Source organism: Pleurodeles waltl, chromosome 4_1 (genome assembly GCF_031143425.1).
Source record: "Pleurodeles waltl isolate 20211129_DDA chromosome 4_1, aPleWal1.hap1.20221129, whole genome shotgun sequence".
NCBI lineage: Eukaryota > Metazoa > Chordata > Amphibia > Caudata > Salamandridae > Pleurodeles > Pleurodeles waltl.
The window spans coordinates 540,710,738-540,730,890 of NC_090442.1; the positions used below are offsets into that span (position 1 = coordinate 540,710,738).

Here is a 20,153-nt window from a genome sequence, read left to right on the forward strand (position 1 = left end):
GTCTAGAAAATTTTCTGAGGAGTGTACCTAGGGGTGGCACATTTCTGGTTTGCAATAGCCAGTAGAGGGGGTTGACACCTGGACATTCCCTAAACAGTGTACCTGAGGGCAGCCTTATCCACTTTTCCAGCAGTTCCTTTTTACCCTACTGCAAGCAGTCACACACTTTAGATGACTGTCCAGGCCTGTCCGAACTGGCTTTCCTGCAAGGAGGGAAAAACTTCACCTCATAGGTTTGTGCATGGCTGGGGAGACATAGGGTTTCCTTCTTTAGGTCTCACTTTACATTTACTTGTGAAAGGACAGGCCCCTGAGATTCCTGTATTCACCGTAAATGGTCGTCCTGCAAGGGGAAGAAAACAACTCCACATACCAATGCCATTTTCCCTGCTCTGGGAGCAGTTTTCAGACCTCATTAAGACCAAGTACAGACTGGACAGCTGCAGTTAGACTATTGCAAATGAGCCTTCAGGAGCTTCAGGCAAAAAAAAGTTAACTTTCTAAAAGTTACTTTTCTGAAATATTTCTTTTAAAAATATGACTTCAGTGAATTGGATTTTTAATAAATATGAAAACTATCATTTGAATGACTAGTTTATCCAGTTCCTGTGAAACGTTACGGGTTAAAGATTGTAATCTGTCTCTTGCCATTCCTTAGGATCCAGCCACAGGCCTGCCAATGAGAATAGCTTTTGGTGAATGCTCTCTGATGGTGCCAACTTTAACTACGCATATGTTCCACTTTTGAATATCAGGCATCTAGCTTGTGGGCAACAAGAGGTACTTAAAGATTAATGTTTGAAAGCAAGGTTTACTGCCTCTCAAAAAGTTATTTTGGTAGGTTTGACAACAGGTATTTAGGCTGCTGCAGTGACTTTTACAGGCCCACTTTGGGAATTACCTAGTGGGTGCTGCAGTCCACATGTGGCATTTAACTTCCAGGCAATGAGTGCCATTTTTACACTATGTATTAGGGATTATTAAGCATGTTAAACATGTCATTCAGGGATAATCCAAGTTAACCTTGTTTATGGGAGGCCATGGCACTGTACTCTTGTTTAGCGGGAATAAAATGTAAAGAGTTAAAAAACCAGCAAAGATAACGTTAAGAAAAAGGTGAAGAATCACGGATGATCATGTGGAAAAGACAAATTTGCTATACTGCCTAGTTCCAGTAGGACTCGACCCTGCAGAAGCTCACTCTTGGTAGTGAACTATTATTTAAATCCTGTTGTGAGGACCTGTTGCTGTAGTGCTGGCCAAAATTAAACTTTCCCAGCAGTCGGAGAAAAGTTGGACTTGGTAATTTTTACACTTTTGGGGGACTGCATAAAATGCTGAGGCTTGTCCAGGGGTGTTGCACCTGAAGTGTGCAGCAACGCTAGGTTTGTCCTGCCTCAAGCTTTTTCTGCACTGAAAAGGGGTTTTGTGGCACTTCGTGGTAAAAGTATCCAGCTTCATGGAGCAAAGCCCAGCTTCTGATACTAGCCTTGCCCCGTTGAACGATTTTGACTTCCACTTCAGAGAGTAAATCAGAAGTAAAGAACCTGGACTGGAATTACATGTTTGGTTTATATAGCCTCCGCTCCATTGCAGTCGACCCATGACTCGGTCAAGTGTGAATGTTTGTTTTTCACTGGTGCTTTACTTCTTTTCTCTTAAGACTTTAAAAAGGTAATATCTTGGTTCCCCTTACCCAAGATTGCTATCTTATTGCATTTTCTCTAGTTTCCTAAATGGTTTAGAGAACAAATAAAATAAAAACAAAATAGAAAAAAAATAAACTTACCTGTTCCTGCCACTCGCCTCGCGCTCTTCTTCTGATGGTGTTGGTGTCCCAGCAGCAAAGGCTCCCTCAAGCAATCCTGCTGCTGCTCTCATGCTAAACCTAGCATATGAGGAGCGTCGGAATTGGTCTGAGCGGCTTGGTCTGCCACTCAGTCCCTGCATCAGAGTCTGTGCAGTTTCTCCAACCTGGCTGTGTAACACAACCGAAGACGGCCAACCAAACTGTCCTGCGCATTTAGTGCACTCACTCCACTCCTCCTACCACCTCCCATGACCCAGCCCCATCCCTACGTCTGCACTTTTGTTTTATTTTTCAGCTGCTGGCTCTTAGGCAGGGGGGCGATGCTCCTTCGCCATTGCAAAGGAGCCGCACCTGATGAGGGTGGCCTCTTTCTCAGTAAAATAAAAATAACATTGTCTTTTGACCAGAGTCCAGCGATGGTCAGAGGTTTTGATTAAACATAAAACACATTTCTTATGGGGAGATATATTTCGTTTGCAGGCGCAAAATGAGGAAATATTATTCTATGTTCCCATATGAAAGTGCTTTGATATTTGAACAACATATTGGAGTGAGATACGAGTATTATTTGTTGTATTTTGTGTACAGGAGTCATGCTCAGGACTCATTAATAGCCTGCTAGAAAGTGCTGTGATTTGAGTTCCACCAATATAAGCAATGACCTGTTGGGCACTCGTTGTGGTAGACTGTGCAAGCACGTGGATAAATTATTTCTAAGAAAACCTTTTTCAGACTTGCACAATTCAGTTATCTGCACAGTGTACATACATTTAATTCCACAGTTTCTGACAGATGTTTCTGACGCCATGTAAAAATGTTAAGTGATAGAAAAATACATTTAGTTTGTGAAGGCCACAGCGGCAGGGGTTACTAGTGGGAGATTAAAGGCTGAACAAGTACTTTTCCCCAATTAGTCATATGTGTGCAATAATGTGGAAAACCCTTGTGTTTTAGTTTTCTTGAAAAGATTTGAACTTAACCTCTTAACAAAACTTCATGTCATGCTTGATCATAGGGGTGCCTGGCCAACTATAATACTCAATTCACTTATGATGCCCATGGGGGTTTTTATTTTTTGTTATAATTGTGTGTATTAAGGGTAATGCTTTTTATTCTGGTTCCCTTTCTCCCACTAGATTAAATAGAACAGTTTGCAATTGTGGGATATAATGCCAATTATTAGTATTGTTAATATCCAACAGTATCATAGCGCTGAAGACCAGAATTGGGCAGTGATGTGACGACTATAAAGCGCAAGAATCAAGAATTACATAAGCTGGAATTTGCTACTAAAATAACAGAAATGGATATGCAAATTATGGTGCTAAAAGTGGGAACTTCACACAGTTTAGAATGTATCTCAGTTTTATAATTTACACGTTTGTACGTCAATGCAAGTAGGATATTGTGGATAGACTGGTCATGTTCCTACACAGCAAATACAGAATAACAGAAGACAAGTTCCAGACAAACTGGCCGCACATCTTTTTTCCCTGTCGCCTAAAACAGGATAGTGATAGGATAGATGGTGATTAGCTTGAGGGCTACCCAGGTCAATCAAAACTCTGTGGCATGTGTAATGCCATAAAAGTACATCATGTATATATCCATATGTACACAATTCAACAATAAATTAAAAGCAAGGATAAAAAGACACTCAAAAGGATTGTACTAACAGCTCAGTACTAACGAAATTTTAAATTTTATGTGGGGCGATTTCCGAAGGTTTGATCATTGATAATCCTCACCCTAGGATTTCTCTGCATTGCTAGTTCAACGCCACCTGCTCGGAGGCGCACATGTATTTAAAGGCGGTGCTCAAAAAAATCTCTGCGCAACCGTTTGGATGTTAAAAAGGCTAGGCGTGACTATCAGTCTGCCGTGAAAGAAAGGAAGAGGTCTACAAGAAATAAGGCCTGGGAAGAGCTGGCCCTGGCCGCCTCATTTAGGGGTAATGTGAGGTTTTGGGCTATCATAAATCATCCTCAATTTTCAGATTATGACACCCCCAAACTGGAAGCTATAATTCAGGAGGCCCAATGGGTGACACACTTCAAGGGTATTTTTCAACCAACTGAAAGTGGCCGGCCTCCTCATGGGGTCCCTGATTGTTTTTCTCAGAGCCAGCCCCAGTACCCCAGAACTTCCCCATAGAAATTAGTAAGGTACTTTTTACACTTGGAAAATCTACTTCCGGTAAAGCCCCAGGTTCGGGTGTGGTCCCGGTTGATATTTTTAAATCAAACATAGATTCATGAGCCCCAGGTGTGACAACGTTTTAAGAAGTGTTGTGATGGGGGATATCCCTGAGAAATATGTAAAGGCTAAGGGTGGCACCATCCACATGGCATTTATTGACCTGTCAAGCGCCATTAATTTGATTAATAGGGATAAATTATGGAAGATAATGCAGACAATGGGGGTAGATTCAGACTTGCTCATTTTACTGAGACACCTGCACCAAAATCATAGAGTATCAGTCCGATATGGCCCACAAGACGAACTATCATCTCCAACAAAGTCCATCAGAGGTGTCAGACAGGGTTTTATTTTTGCACCTTTTCTGTTCTTAATTTAGATTAATGGCATCACAGATCATTTATCCTGGGCAGACGTGGAAGAATCATTCCGTGCCAGTACTTTTGTATGCGGATGACGCGGCTCTGATTGCTCACCCACCAATTGCACTGCAGAAGTAATTACATCTTTTTACTGAATACATGAAGGCCTGGACCTCAAAGTAAACCATTCAAAATCATACACCATGACCTGTGGGCCATTGTGCATGAAGTCTACGCACTTTAGAACGGGGGGTACCATTTTAAAACATAAAAAGGATTTTAGTTATTTAGGCATTGTTCTGAGCTCTGCCCTAGAGTCAAAACCACACATCTTTGCAAAAGCACAACAACTGAAAAGAGATGTGGAGGGCACTTTTTTAATTGCTGGCTCACTAGGCCAAAAACGCTGGCCGTGATGATTATTCTGTATAAAGCTAAATGTACTGATGCAGCTATTTATGGGGTAGGGGTTCGGGGTTACCAAAAATCAGAAAATCCTCAATATATTGAGAATGCCTTCACCCTTAGGTTGCTTGCAGTTCCAAAAAATACAGCATATTTTATATGCCATGATGAGTTGGGCCTCTCTTATATAACCGATCTAATAAAAATCTCATCACTCTTATTGTGGATTAAGTGTTGGCAAAACCCAGAATCAGCATTAGTCAGAGCATGTATGTTAGACTGTTTAGCTCTAGATAAGGTGCATAACATATTGTGGTCGACTTATGTAAGATCGGGCCTTCAGAATTTAGGTTCTAAAGAATGCCAAGTTGATTGTGAAATCTAAGTATGCAATCCACTGTGGGAAGGAGAGGCAAAGAGGTGTTCTGAACATGAAATCGGTGGACCTTTATTTGCAGGTTGTCCCGGTTAAAACCCTCAAGCCATATTTGGGATGGATAGAAAACCCAAACCACCAGCTTCTTTTAACATATTTTAGACTCAATCTGATTAATTTTTAAGTAGCTTTCCGTCACAATGTTTTTGGCTGCAGGACCGACCTCCTTGCTATTGTGATTATGTCACCAAACAAAGCACTTGTTGCTTTCAATTTATTCTGTCCACTCTGTGCAGATCCAGGAAGGATCTTTCTGATTCCATTGTTGCGTCAAGGGGAACTTAGACAATACTTTCCTGCAATAGAATTTCTACAGAAATTAACTACAATAGAATTGTGCCATGCTGTGTTCAATTTTATTAAAAGTGCAATTCAAATTAGAGTCCTGTATGAGCTTGCAAATTTAACCAGAGATCTTAATGTGAAAGAGCTGTAATTCCCTCCTGATATTTGGAATTTTATTGATAGTGATTTTATAAGTTTTATTGACTTTTGGTGTTATTTATATGAACTTTTTTTATGTTGTGCGCTGGACCACCTTGCTTTTTATGGCTTATTGCCACAATAAAGTTGTGTGACTGACTGAAAGACACATAAAAGGCAATTCATATTAAATAATACAGTGAAAAATTGCATATTTAGGATACCACAAGAAGCTGTAAATTGAAGTAACATAAATACAAATACAAAAACATTTTTTTTTTTTACTTCTAAAACATAATAAAAGAAAAATGAATCAAGACTATTTAATCCTGATACTAAGTGCACATCTGATAAAGTTAAGAACTGCACAACACAATTCTGCAGAGTCTAACCGTTGTAGAAACTGGAAGCCCAATTTATATGATTTGAAATTCAAAGGCTGTAACATTGATACTAAAAACCAGGTCCAAACCATTTTATAAAGAGAGCAAAAAAGCATAAAATGGACAGTACATTGAACTGAACAATTATCACAGGGGTGCTCTTAGGGAGGTTGTCAAACCAGGTGCCCTGTTGGGGAAAGGCAAGAACAAACAATGTACAGAACCCAAGCTTAACCTGGTTAGATATAATCTCAGTTGAGAGTTGTCTACAAATGTAAGTAAAACTCTAGCTCATATTTAGGGGCAAGAGTAAAATATATTTTCAAAGAAGCCATCCAAAGGGCGTTAGCTCGGTGTAAGTTCTGTCACTGAGCATAAAAAAAGAGTCATTATCCGAGCTTTCGCCACAGGACATAATAGTTCGAGATTAGTGTATAACTCTGTAAACCCAAACTGGAAAAACATATTGTTTATATAGGCTAGCCACTTTATCAAGGGCCATACAATCTGAAAATGTAGTTTTTGTAAGACTCAGATCATGTGATTGCCATAATATTACGCATAAAAAAGGGGAACCATCCCTAATAAATCTTCTAAATGAATCAGGCCAACTTCAGAATGGCAAAAAAGATAGGTGTGACTCAGGAAATTAAGTCTATCCAAAAAAACTGATTTGTATTTTCTGCAAATTTTTGTTAATAGAATACCCCCACATGCCTGCCCCATAGGAGATGACTGAACTACATTATGATTGGTACAAGGTACCATCTCCTTTACAGGCCTATCCCCCACTTTTGATGTAAAACAAAAAAATGCTTTGATAGCTCTTGAAAATTGGAGTGCTCTTAACAGCAGAGGACCCAATTTAAGCTTGGAGTCAAGAGGGACATCTAAATAATTAAAACTGCCTACTTTTAAAACTGGAGAACCCTCTATGTGATGATTTTTTAATGTGGCACTTTTATACCCACAAATTAAAACCACGAACTTTGACAGGTTGACCTTTAAATCCAACGAGATCATAAACTCGTAAAGCCATTCAACAACCACAGCAGGCCATTTGCAATCTTGGCTATGAAACTGCCTCATCAGCATATAGGAGTTTGTTCATATAACGATTCACCACCCTAGGAATATCTGACCTCTTTTGAAGAATATGCCCCTTGAGTCCATTTATATAAACTAAAAATAAAAACAGAGCTAAAATACAGCCTTGTCGGACTCCCTGACAACATTTTAAAGTGGTTGTGCAGTATCCAGAGGGTAAAAAATGAATCCTTACTGAAGCATCCCAATGTAATTGGCTCAAAAGCATAACTAGAGGCCCTAAGGAAGCCTATGATCCACTTGGTCAATAAAAGATAGGTAGAAACATGTTGATCACAATTTTAGGCAATAATGGTCATGGACAGCCAATGCCTATAAACCGTTTTTCATTTAAATATTGTTATCGAAAGGATACCCAAATAAAAATCATCAACCTAACTATGCACAATTGTAGCACAAATCCTGCTGAAGACTTAGTAACAGACTGGGTTATTAGTTGCTCCACTATATCAGAAAAGCCTCAAAACAATTGATGGAGCTCGAGGAGAACCCACCCATCAGCAATTCGTGCCAGAGAGGAGCACCCATTTGATCAAGCGTGCCACAAACTGGGGGTAAGGGGTTGCATTTTTGTTTATTTTTTTTAAGAAAACCAAAAGACTGATTTGGATTATAAAGTATCCTAAGTTAAATTAGAATACAGATCAAGATAATGTATTTTATTTTGATGCATACAGAGGACCACAGAGGCCTGACACCCGAAGGTGATAAACCGACCCTGCTACTATACCTCGTAAATATATTGCCAAGGTCAGAAACAGACTGCCAAATTTACAAACCTAGCATGAATACCGTTGTTGCAAGGCTATCTCATTATGGCTGAAAAAGGCATCTGCCAAACTCTAAGTATTATGTCAAATAAAAGGGTCTACAGGCAGGAGGGAGGGGGCAGTATCAAAGGGCGAGTGCTCCTGGAGAAGATGGTGATGGGTGGATTAAATCCGTTCTTACATCAATAGCCAGAAATGTGAACATAGAAAATTAGAACTACAATGCGTTTCAATTGTTTTATAATAAAAAGCCTTAACTTTCTAGTTAGTTGCAAAAATATCTACTTTTGTAGCTAAATACTGTCCATAGCAAATAATTGTGTTTTTGCACTCTGTACACTCATTTTATAGTTATGCAAGTCCTTTGTGACATTTGATTTTAAGTGGATAATCTGCGACCTTAAATTTTAGTGGTGAAAGAATAAAATGCTTTTCTAGTTAGTTCTTACACTCAACAATGTGTGTTAGACATATTTTAGTACTTTACATTGTGGACAAGCTAGTTACATATGTTATTTCTTTTATTTGCACAGGACAGTGAGGTTTCATTACGGCAGCTTTTAACTATGACAGAAGATGACTTTGAAAAGGTTTGTGTATTTATGGATTTTTTGCCTGTTTCTTTATCTCATAAAGAATTGTGTTAAGATGTAAGTTTTCCTATGCCAAGCGTGCTGCATAGGAGAATGTCTTCAAGTTCAGTGTTTGAATCCTTATAGAAAAAACTCCTAACTTATCCACAGTAAGTTTACACAGACATGGCACTTGAACAAAACAGATTGGAAGTATTTAATTTAAGATGAAAAGGGTAATACCAAAACTGCAAAAGACATAGTGTAACTTAAAAAAAGAAATCAAGTAAAAAGATGGAAAGTATTTCATAGGGTGTTTGGGGGGTGGGTTACACCATAAGCACATCAACTCCCTCTCCACCGTTAAAGAGTACTTTCTTCACCTAATAATCATTCAAGGAAGAATAACAGCAGTTGCTAAAATACCTTTGACGTTCTTCTGTCTTTGCCCTTTTTCTTCTGCTCTCTTCAATACACAGGTGCCTAAAGTGCTAACCTCTTCAAGACAGGCCGTGCTTCCTCTTAACACTCCTAATATTGGGTTCCAGTTTGTGTAAAGCTAATGTACTATGATGCAGTATTGGTTCCTACCACCTGATTTCTGTCACCTGAGATGTTAGACCATTCGCTTTCACTGAAGCTAGCATCTCCTAATATCTTGCAGTTATAATTTCTGGTATGTCTCTTCAAACCCCATGACTCTTAGTGTGCCTCCTTGGAATCCCAAAACGACTCTGTGAAATAGCTTTTAGATATCTAGCATTAAAAGGCACTCACACTGTAATCCTGCCACTACAGTCTGGTGAAAAGAAAAACAGGAAGGTGTAGATCAGTTCACATAAAAAAACATAATGTGGCCAAATCTGTTCACAATCCTGCTGGCAATACCAAGGTGCCACATTTGAGACCAGTACATCCTACCTGGTTTGGAGGGTACGCTGATGAGAGATCACCCAGGTTGAGATGTTTTGCCCCATCCCAGGGACATCGGAGTCTGCGGAGTCTCCAGTTTTGCACCCAACTTCAAATGCTGATCCTGATGTAGTGCAAGCAGCATCTGTTATTAAGCCTGCTGCAATACTGAGCTTGATTGCTAGAACTGCAACTGCAGATTTGGAACCCTTGTAAAACAATTGCATTTTCAGGAGATGAACCCCCATGCTTCAGGAAATAGACCTATTTTCCTTCCATCCCTCCCAGAAAAGCCAATGTCTGAAAGCAGCTAGTGCTACAGATGGATCGTTACCTATTGTTATGACAGTGATAAGTATGTTTGTCCACCATGATTATGCATTTGAGTATTTACCGTAGTCTCAGCATTTCTTTCGGCTTGCATTGCGTATTAATATTTTGATGATGATGATGCAGGGTCATTATATTCCTGACAATGAAAACCAGAAAGGGAGCGCCCTGCCTCACACTCCAGCATGCAGTCAGCCCCAGTGCATCCTGGCAAACGCAGTCAAAGTTCATTTTTTTATCCACAAAGTAAACTGTAGTTTTTCACCTTAGTAGGTGCAGCAAGTGCTGTAAATCTCTGGACACGTGTTTCTGGGTTCAGCCCTTCATCAGCAGAGAGCAGCTTTCTCTGTGGGGTTGCTGGAAATGCTGGCAAAAGTCCTCTCAGGTTTATGTACCACTCACTGGCAAGCAGGTACTCAACCATAGCTCGTCAGCTTGTTGGCTCAAGGGTGCCTTCTTAAAAAGGAAAACCAGAAAGGGAGCGCCTTGCCTCACACTCCAGCATGCAGTCAGCTCCAGTGTACAGGGATATAGAGCACTTGCTGCACATACAGAGATGAAAGACTTTATTACTTTTTGAATGGACTACGAATTCGACTGCATTTACCATGATGCATTGGGGCCATACTTTTGTTGCTGAAGTGTAGGCAGTGTGCTTCCTTTCTTTGCAACTGTCCTATTGACGGCTCCCTTGAGCCACGGCTAACGAGTCTTGGGAGGCTCCTGTGCGCCATGAGTGGTACTTAAACCTGAGAAGGCATTTGACGGCATTTCAAGCAAGCCCATATACCACGCTGCTCCCTGACCATGATGGGCTAAACCCAGAAACACGTGTACTGGGATATACAGCACTTGCTGCACCTACAGAGGTGAAAGACTTTACTACTTTTTGAATGGACTACGAATTCAATTGCATTTACCATGATGCATTGGGGTCCTACTTTGTTGCTGGTATGTAGGCAGTGTGCTCCCTTCTTTGAAATCTTCCTGAAAGTGTTACTCCGTCTCAGGAGCTCCAACCACATTTTCCTCACAAAGACCTAAGAAAGAGTATCATGCTGTTAACATAATTGCGTGGCCATTGCCTGCTGGTATTTTTCATATACAGTACCATATCAAATTCTAGGCCGTACCAATGTGATTCAAATGCTTCACATTCCATTGAATGGAGTTGTTACTCTTTGTTGTTTTGCATGGTCATGGGATGTCAACATAGTAAAATATGACTCCTCTTACATTGTGTGCTTCATAAAAAAATTAATATCTTTATCTGGATGTTGATAATTATAAGGACTTATTTCTTTGCAATCATTATGGTGACCACTACGCTCATCAATCATCTAGTTCTCATTCTGGTCAAATATATAATTGCCCCGAGTGGACACACTATCAGGGGCCTTTAATTGACAGTTCTAATGCTTTCCTAAAGTGATTTACTTGTCAGATCTGACAAATCCGAATACTAGTTTCTAAAGGCACCTGAAAATTGATGAAAATCCGAATCATCTTTACCTAAAGGCATCTACTCTTGAATCATTTGTGGATGTGGAACTTTGTTATACGTAGTGGCAAAATATTATTTAAGATAAACCCATCTGGTACAAAACAACATGGCAAATTGGTAGATTAAAGGGTCTGATGCATTGCTCCTTCATATACAGAGAATTATATATATTTTTTCTGAAACCAATCAGCTAACATGCATAGATTTCCTTCCTGTACACATTTGAAGAAACAAAATTGGAAGTGGGAAGGATATGTTTCTGATGATGATTCAAAACTTCATTTTTAACATGACACTTTACAAGTTGAATGGGATAGATTTATGGATATTAGGTGATAATGAACTCATTCAAAGGTTCTTATATAAATGTTTTGGCAGATGGATCTGATCCTCGTAGTATTCTACTTATTCTCCTGTTATAATTACTACATAGTGTAGAACAGCTATGCCACCAAATGCTGTCTCACTTGAGTTTCAGTGCCATGAAGCAACACATGTTGAAAATAAGTAATGATATGCACTTGAATGGTTTTCTTTTAGTTCTTTATCTCTCAAAGAAAAATGTGGTTTATTGCAAAATTGATACATGCACTATTGAAGAGAATAAAGCCTGTCTCGCAAGAGAAGCTACTAATGGAGTGGGGGAGGCTGACAGAGAAGGAATGCAAACTACCTTCAAAATCATTGATAATGGTTTCCAAACTTTATCTAAACATGTCTATACTATCTTTTCTATCACTTTTTCTGCGTTGCTATGTAGTTGCTATGTAGTTGCCCACCCTTAAAGCTGCTTGTTTCGAGTCACCTTTGGTAATCACATGTGCCCCAACCAATAAATATTTGTGGCACCACCAATGTCGTCATTTTCAGATGTGCCCAGCTGTGTTTCACATGTGAAATCTGTTGAAGCCACCCCTCCATTAGTTGTATCTTCAGTACTGAATCTGAAGCCTTATTCGCCTGCACTATCTAAGTTTTCATTTTTCAGTCAAATGCTGGCAGCTTCGGGGACTTTCTCAAGTGACCAACCCTTCCTGCATCATCTTCTTCAAGTAAGATATGACAAATATTATCGCTTATCTGAGGTTCCTCCTTTGACACTGCAGACCAGGAAGTTCCACCTTTCCAAATGGCGTGAATTTCAGAAATAAATTAACTCAGTAAAACATTGAAAAATAATCAGTTGATCCGGTTTGTTCTTATGTAGCAGTCAGTCACTAGCTTTTTGCCTTTTAATCCCTTTGACTTTTTAGTTCTGCACAATGCTGCTTATAGTCGCATTAGGCTAAAGGGCAGTGCCTGGCTTAGTCATTCATCAGTGCTCATTCGATCTGTTATCCAATATTATCAGTTTTAAGATTGAATACAACCATATTCACTAGATGATGTCGTGCTTTGCTGTTTTCCTGTTTTTGAGCGCCCTTCATAGTATTCATCTATTTATTATAAATAAATACACGGTTTCGCTCATTAGTTGATTGCTTGTATTCGTTATATCGATTGATGCTTTGATATAGGTCTATAGTGCATCAGTATTTCATAGTTTATGTATATAATGGCATTATTTAAAAAGCATAGTACATTTAGGCCAGTGTGCAGAAGAAATTCACGTTTCTTTTTCTACACCTTAAAACGCAAATCGCTAGGTCTGTTTTTCTTTTAATAATGCTGAGAAATCATATATGTTAGGTTCACAGGAGATAGAAGGTTTAACATATCGAGAGCACTTTGAAGCCACCAGCCGTTTGCTTCAAATCCGTATAGTCATTTTAACTGGTGCGATTTACCAGTTTCTCAAGCAAAGCACAAGAAAAAAGACAGAAACTGACCTCGCGGTCTGCAAACTGAACAAGCATTTGCAATGCAATAGGTATCGCATTTGGAAATGTTAGAGCTATTGGTGTTGTAAATGACAATGGGGGTGATTCAAACCCTGGCCAACAGGCAGGCTGTCACCGCCAACAGGCAGGCGGCAGACAATGTACCGCCCACCCTATCACAACTCACCAATCCGCCACCTTTTCCGGGGCGGGAGCCCCGCCGATAAAAACACGGCGGAAACAGACTACAAACGGGAAAACGCTTACCTCTACACACTCCACGAGGACGGAGGACAGCATGGAACCCGAATTGAACATCCTACCAGCTATTGTCTACCTGCTCATCCACCACGAGTACGAACGCCGGCGCAGACGACAACGGTGAGTACTGCACCTACGACACAGGGGAGGGGGGAGGAGAAAAGGTTACGGGCACACACATACGCGACACCCCCCCCCCCCCCCCCCCCCCCCCCAACTATCTACACACCAATGCAGAGCAACAACTCAGAGTGACACCCCCCAAACCCCCTGGAAAAATGCAAAGACATAATTAAAATGATAATTAAAATTTATGTATAAAATAGGTTCATTGAAGTCATGGAAAATTATCTATATGAAATATAAAATAAAAAAAATGAATAGTGCGAAATCTATATACATAGGCAATAAGTCCTGCTCATTTTGTCAATGTTCCACAGTCCGTGGGCCAATGTCCACAAACACATGGGCAAAGCCCACACAGGAGACCAGATACCGTTGGAGAGAACACTGCTGGGGCATCAGATGAGAAAACTACAGGCACCTCAGGGGGAAAGGAAGGGGGGGCACCTCAGCCACATGAGTCCACGACGCCAGATCCATGAGGGGCCTCCATGCCCACTGTACCATCCTGGGGAGTGCAAAGCCACAGTCTCTCAAGTCTCTACAGTGGGAGGGTTGCCCACTGTGCCATCCTGGGGAGTGCAAAGCCACAGTCTCTCAAGTCTCTACAGTGGGAGGGTTGCCCACTATGCCATCCTGGGGAGTGCAAAGCCACAGTCCATCAGATGGATAACCGACTCCACTGGTATTGGAGGAGGCAGGGTGCCCAGAGTGCAGCGTGAACACCAGCTCGACACAGAACCGGCACTGTCAATGGGCCAGCGGTGCTTGACAGGAAGGGCCCAGCGGAGCGGTGCTTGAGATGTCGGGGCCCAGCGGAGCGGTGCTTGACAGGAAGGGCCCAGCGGAGCGGTGCTTGACAGGAAGGGCCCAGCGGAGCGGTGCTTGACAGGAAGGGCCCCGCAGAGCGGTGCTTGAGACGGCGGGGCCCAGCGGAGCGGTGCTTGACAGGAAGGGCCCAGCGGAGCGGTGCTTGACAGGAAGGGCCCAGCGGAGCGGTGCTTGACAGGGAGGGCCCAGCGGAGCGGTGCTTGACAGGGAGGGCCCAGCGGAGCGGTGCTTGACAGGGAGGGCCCAGCGGAGCGGTGCTTGACAGGGAGGGCCCAGCGGAGCGGTGCTTGACAGGGAGGGCCCAGCGGAGCGGTGCTTGAGACGGCGGGGCCCAGCGGAGCGGTGCTTGAGACGGCGGGGCCCAGCGGAGCGGTGCTTGAGACGGCGGGGCCCAGCGAAGCGGTGCTTGAGACGTCGGGGCCCAGCGAAGCGGTGCTTGAGACGTCGGGGCCCAGCGGAGCGGTGCTTGAGACGTCGGGGCCCAGCAGAGCGGTGCTTGACAGGAAGGGCCCAGCGGAGCGGTGCTTGACAGGAAGGGCCCAGCGGAGCGGTGCTTGACAGGAAGGGCCCAGCGGAGCGGTGCTTGAGACGGCGGGGCCCAGCGGAGCGGTGCTTGACAGGAAGCGCCCAGCGGAGCGGTGCTTGACAGGAAGGGCCCAGCGGAGCGGTGCTTGACAGGAAGGGCCCAGCGGAGCGGTGCTTGAGACGGCGGGGCCCAGCAGAACGGTGCTTGACAGGAAGGGCCCAGCGGAGCGGTGCTCTTCACGGCGGGGCCCTGTTCAGCGGTGCTCTTCACGGCGGGGCCCTGTTCAGCGGTGCTCTTCACGGCGGGGCCCTGTTCAGCGGTGCTCTTCACGGCGGAGCCCTGTTCAGCGGTGCTCTTCACGGCGGAGCCCTGTTCAGCGGTGCTCTTCACGGCGGGGCCCTGTTCAGCGGTGCTCTTCACGGCGGGGCCCTGTTCAGCGGTGCTCTTCACGGCGGGGCCCTGTTCAGCGGTGCTCTTCACGGCGGGGCCCTGTTCAGCGGTGCTCTTCACGGCGGGGCCCTGTTCAGCTGTGCTCTTCACGGCGGGGCCCTGTTCAGCTGTGCTCTTCACGGCGGGGCCCTGTTCAGCGGTGCTCTTCACGGCGGGGCCCTGTTCAGCGGTGCTCTTCACGGCGGGGCCCTGTTCAGCGGTGCCTGTCTGGGCGGGGCCCTGTTCAGCGGTGCCTGTCTGGGCGGGGCCCTGTTCAGCGGTGCCTGTCTTGGCGGGGCCCTGTTCAGCGGTGCCTGTCTTGGCGGGGCCCTGTTCAGCGGTGCCTGTCTTGGCGGGGCCCTGTTCAGCTGTGCTCTTCACGGTGGGGCCCTGTTCAGCGGTGCCTGTCTTGTCGGGGCCCTGTTCAGCGGTGCCTGTCTTGTCGGGGCCCTGTTCAGCGGTGTTCTTCGCGGTGGGGCCCTGTTCAGCGGTACCTGTCTTGGCGGGGCCCTGTTCAGCGGTGCTCTTCACGGCGGGGCCCTGTTCAGCGGTGCTCTTCACGGCGGGGCCCTGTTCAGCGGTGTTCTTCACGGCGGGGCCCTGTTCAGCGGTGCCTGTCTTGGCGGGGCCCTGTTCAGCTGTGCTCTTCACGGCGGGGCCCTGTTCAGCGGTGCTTGTCCTGTCTTTCAAGGGAGCCAGACCTGGCCAGGACTCCCCGCTTAGTCGCCCTCCGACCGTGCGGTTGCTGGCCCCTCCTGTGATGGAGTCCTGGGCCCGTGGGTGTCCTCCGTCACACCCGGTATGGGGCTGGTGGGGCCCTCTTGGTCCGCGCGCCTGCTGGCTGACTTCTCCGCCCTGCTGCCCTTGCCCTCCTTTGATGAAGCTCTCTGGCCCGTGCCTCCCCTTGATGTTGTGGCAGGTGACGGGCCACGACTTTGCTCCTTGGTGGCAGCCGTGTCAGCCTTCTCGCGCCGTCCCTTTGTTTTTCAGGTTCTCTTCCCAGGGGGTGGGCTGGCTGTCCCCTTGCTGCTGGCCGATGTATCTGCACTAGGAAAAGGTGGACTCCAATACCCGTGCACAATGGTCGCCCTTGATGCAGGGCTGGTGGTGGCTGAGGTGCTCTTAGGACTCTTACCAGATGAAGGGGGTGGGTCAGTGGTTGGAAAGAGGTCAAGGTTGGAAAGGAAAAGCAATTTGGAAAGACAGGGACGGGTAGGTGTAGTGGTTATGGGAGTGGAGGAAGAGGATGTGGTTGTAGGAGAGTCAGGTGTGCTGTCTTTGGGTGCAGGTGCTTGTGACGTAGGCTGTCGTGAGGTGGATGGCTGTTGGGTGGGTGGCTGCCTGCGTTTGTGTGTTTTGGAAGAGGGGGTGACAGACACACTGGGAGAAGTCACAGGGGACGTGTAAATGGCAGTGGGGGTGGTGACTGCACGTGTGCGGACTGTACTGGAGGGTGTGCTGGTGATGGAAATACTGGCTGATGGTGGTGTGCTTGCAGGTGTGAGTGGAGAGGTCACAGGGAGGGAGGAGGGAGACGACGAGGAGGGGGACACAGAGGTGTTAGTGACTGTTGCCATGTCTGCATCTGGATGTTGCTTGGGTGAATGCTTGTGGGATCTGTGGTGCTTATGTCTGGATGAGCTGCCCTTGGGTGTTGAGGTGTGTGCAGGCTGGTCAGATGGTGTGGATGGGATAGGCTGAGGAACAGGAGACTGGGACTGGGTGGAGGCAGTTAGAAGAGGGAGGCTGGAAACAGGGACAATGGCTGCCGTCAGTGCTGAAGCCAGAGCATTGAACGATCGTTGATGGGCAGCCTGACCCGAATGAATGCCCTCCAGGTATGCATTGCTCCGATGCACCTCCCTTTCTACACCCTGGATGGCATTCAAGAGGGTAGACTGCCCAACAATGAGTGTCCTCAGGAGGTCAATGACCTCCTCACTGAGGGCAGCAGGGGTAACTGGGGCAGGGCCTGAGGTGCCTGGGGCGAAGGAGATGCCCGCCTTCCTGAGCGAGCGGGCACGGAGCGAAAGCCGAGGGGCTGCTGGAAGGGCGGGGCTGGTGCGCTGGGTGGCGGCTGTACCTGTTGTGGTGGTGGGCACGGATGTTGCCGCCACCGCAAGGGAGCTCTCTTCCGAGGACGTGTCGGTGTCGCTGACGTCTCCACGGGTCCCCGTTGTGGAGCTCCCCTCGCCCTCCGTATCACTGGTGAACTCGGTGTCTGTAGCATGGCCCACCGGGGCCATGTGAGTTGCAGCTCCCTCGTGCTCCGATGCCACTTCTCCTCCGCCTGATGATGCTAATGCACACATGCACAAGAAGATAAAGAAAAAGGGTGGGGGGAGAAATAAAGACAGGTTGTGTGCATGCATTGTCAACACCGTTGTCGGAGAGGACAGACACAGGAGCCTCCTGCACTACGCCGCGCAATCGGGGTACACTACTCAGTACTTGTGACTAGGCCTACAGGTCTATGGACAACAAATGCACACATGGGTGATGCTGGACCATGGATAGCTGTGCTTGGCACCCTACAGAGGTGGCGGGCGGGGGCACAGGGCCATGCCTAAAGGAGGGGACTAGCCTACGGAAAGCGCCCTGGCCTAAAGTCACCCACAGCCCTCCTCCCCAACCCAGACACCTCCACTGCGCGCAAAGTTAGCTGAATGTGCTGATACTCAGCCCCTTGTGTCTGCTGTGATGTCCTCACGCGCCCATCCAAATCGGGGTAGGCCACCGCCAGGATCCGGGACATCAGGGGGGTCAAGGTACGACTGGCACCCCTCCTACGTTGGGAGGCCATCCCCAGCAGAGACTCGGCGGTCTTCCTGGTCCCGCGGCGGATGTCCTCCCACCTCTTTCGGCAGTCGGTGCCCCGTCTGTTGTGGACCCCCAGGGCCCGGACGTCCTTGGCGATGGCACGCCAAATGTCGACTTTCTGATGGGCGCTGACCTATTTGACATGTACAGGGTGGAAAAGGAAATATCATCACTTTTCTGTATGTTAGATGTGAGTGGCCCCCCCTCCCCAACCTTGCCATGTGGCACATGCTCTCATCTGTCGTGCGTTGCACTCCTCATTCGCTCCCCTCCCCACCATCTTACATACACCCCACTCAACACAGGCATAGCCCATTCAACGTGCACCCTGTGTACTTACCTGTTGGTCTGGAGGACCGTAGAGTAGCGCATACTGGGGGAGGACCCCATCCACAAGTTTCTCCAACTCTTCTGAAGTGAAGGCAGGGGCCCTTTCCCCAGTCGCAGCAGCCATTGTCTCTTCCAGACCGAGGTCACAGCAGCACTTGCAGTATAGGTCCTCTCCTGTGGATGATCAGGTCTCGAGTGATTAAGCAGCTAGAAAATGGCGGTCACGCCCTCGGCGGTGCGTACCGCGACCGCCGGCGCACATCGTTATTGGCTCCTGATACCCATAGGGTTCAATGTTAACCAATGCGGCTTCGCACCGCGGTCTTCGACCGCCTACCGCCACGGTGTGCCACGCCAGTGCATTGACCTCACATCCCACTGTCACACTTCACAGGTCAGGCAGCCGCCATTTCAAGGGCCCACATGGCTTAATTTCTACTGCGTCACACAGGCCTAGGCCTTGCATTGCCACTCATACAAGCCTTTCACTGCATTGCGATTCAATTACTGTGCAAGCTGTGTGAACGAACCTGTGGGTTGCTTGACTCTGTACTCCATGTTGTCCTTCCTAGGCACCGTCCGCTGGGACTTGCGAGGAGAAGGATGAATCCTCCCGTGTACCGACCGCTGGTGGACCTGTCGACAATGGAAGAACGACATATTCTACTTCGATACGGACTTGACAGAGCCACTATACATGAACTGTGTGCCCAGCTGGAGCCAGACCTGATGTCCCCCATCCGCCAACCCACAGGGATTCCCCCTCTGGTTCAAGTTCTATCAGTACTCCATTTTTTGGCAAGTGGGTCTTTTCAGACAACAGTGGCCATGTCATCAGGGATGTCTCAGCCTATGTTTTCTAAGGTTTTGTCAAGAGTGTTGTCTGCCCTGATGAAATACATGCGGAGCTACATTGTTTTCCCTGAGGAGGATGATTTGGCTACAGTGAATGGTGATTTCTATGCCCTTGGACATATCCCAAACATCATTGGTGCCATTGATGGGACCCATGTGGCTTTGGTACCCCCCAAAGGCAGTGAGCAGGTGTACAGAAATAGAAAAAGTTATCATTCTATGAATGTCCAGGTGGTCTGTTTGGCAGACCAGTACATCTCCCATGTAAATGCCAAGTTCCCTGGGTCAGTGCATGACGCGTATGTCATGTGAAATAGCAGCATCCCCTATGTGATGGAACAGCTACAGAGACACCGTGTGTGGTTATTAGGTGACTCTGGTTACCCCAACCTCTCCTGGCTACTGACCCCAGTGAGGAATCCCCGGACCAGGGCAGAGGAACGGTACAATGAGGCCCATGGGCGAACTAGGAGGATAATAGAAAGGACCTTCGGGGTCCTGAAAGCCAGGTTTAGGTGCCTGCATATGACAGGTGGATCCCTAATGTACTCACCAAAGAAGGTGTGCCATATCATCGTGGCCTGCTGTATGCTTCACAATCTTGCATTGCGACGCCAGGTGCCTTTCCTGCAGGAGGATGGTCCAGATGGTGGTGTTGTAGCAGCTGTGGAGCCTGTGGAGAGTGAAGAGGAGGAAGACGACGGGGACGACACGGACAACAGGGACACAGTTATACAACAGTATTTTCAGTAGCACACAGGTAAGATTCACCCACGCCATTTTACATGTACTTCAGGCCTCCTGCGTCTCTACTTTCTGTGTTCCCCCCCCATTTCCTTTTAACTGAATTTTGACTTTCCCTTCCCTTTTCAGAGCTGTTTGACCAACTGCGTGACTTCTGCTTTGTTTGCCCATGGACTACACCTTGTTGTCATTGGTATGTTG

The 20,153-nt window shown here is 46.2% G+C and overlaps 1 protein-coding gene across 1 annotated transcript in view; it reads left to right on the top strand.

Moving 5' to 3' along the window:
- ASZ1 (ankyrin repeat, SAM and basic leucine zipper domain containing 1) overlaps nt 1-20,153 on the top strand; it is a 995,454-nt gene that overhangs the window by 699,279 nt on the left and 276,022 nt on the right. Inside the window, exon 9 of the mRNA XM_069228909.1 lies at nt 8,429-8,485. Within this exon, the coding sequence (XP_069085010.1) occupies nt 8,429-8,485 (57 nt within the window). The remainder of the gene's footprint in view (nt 1-8,428; nt 8,486-20,153) is intronic.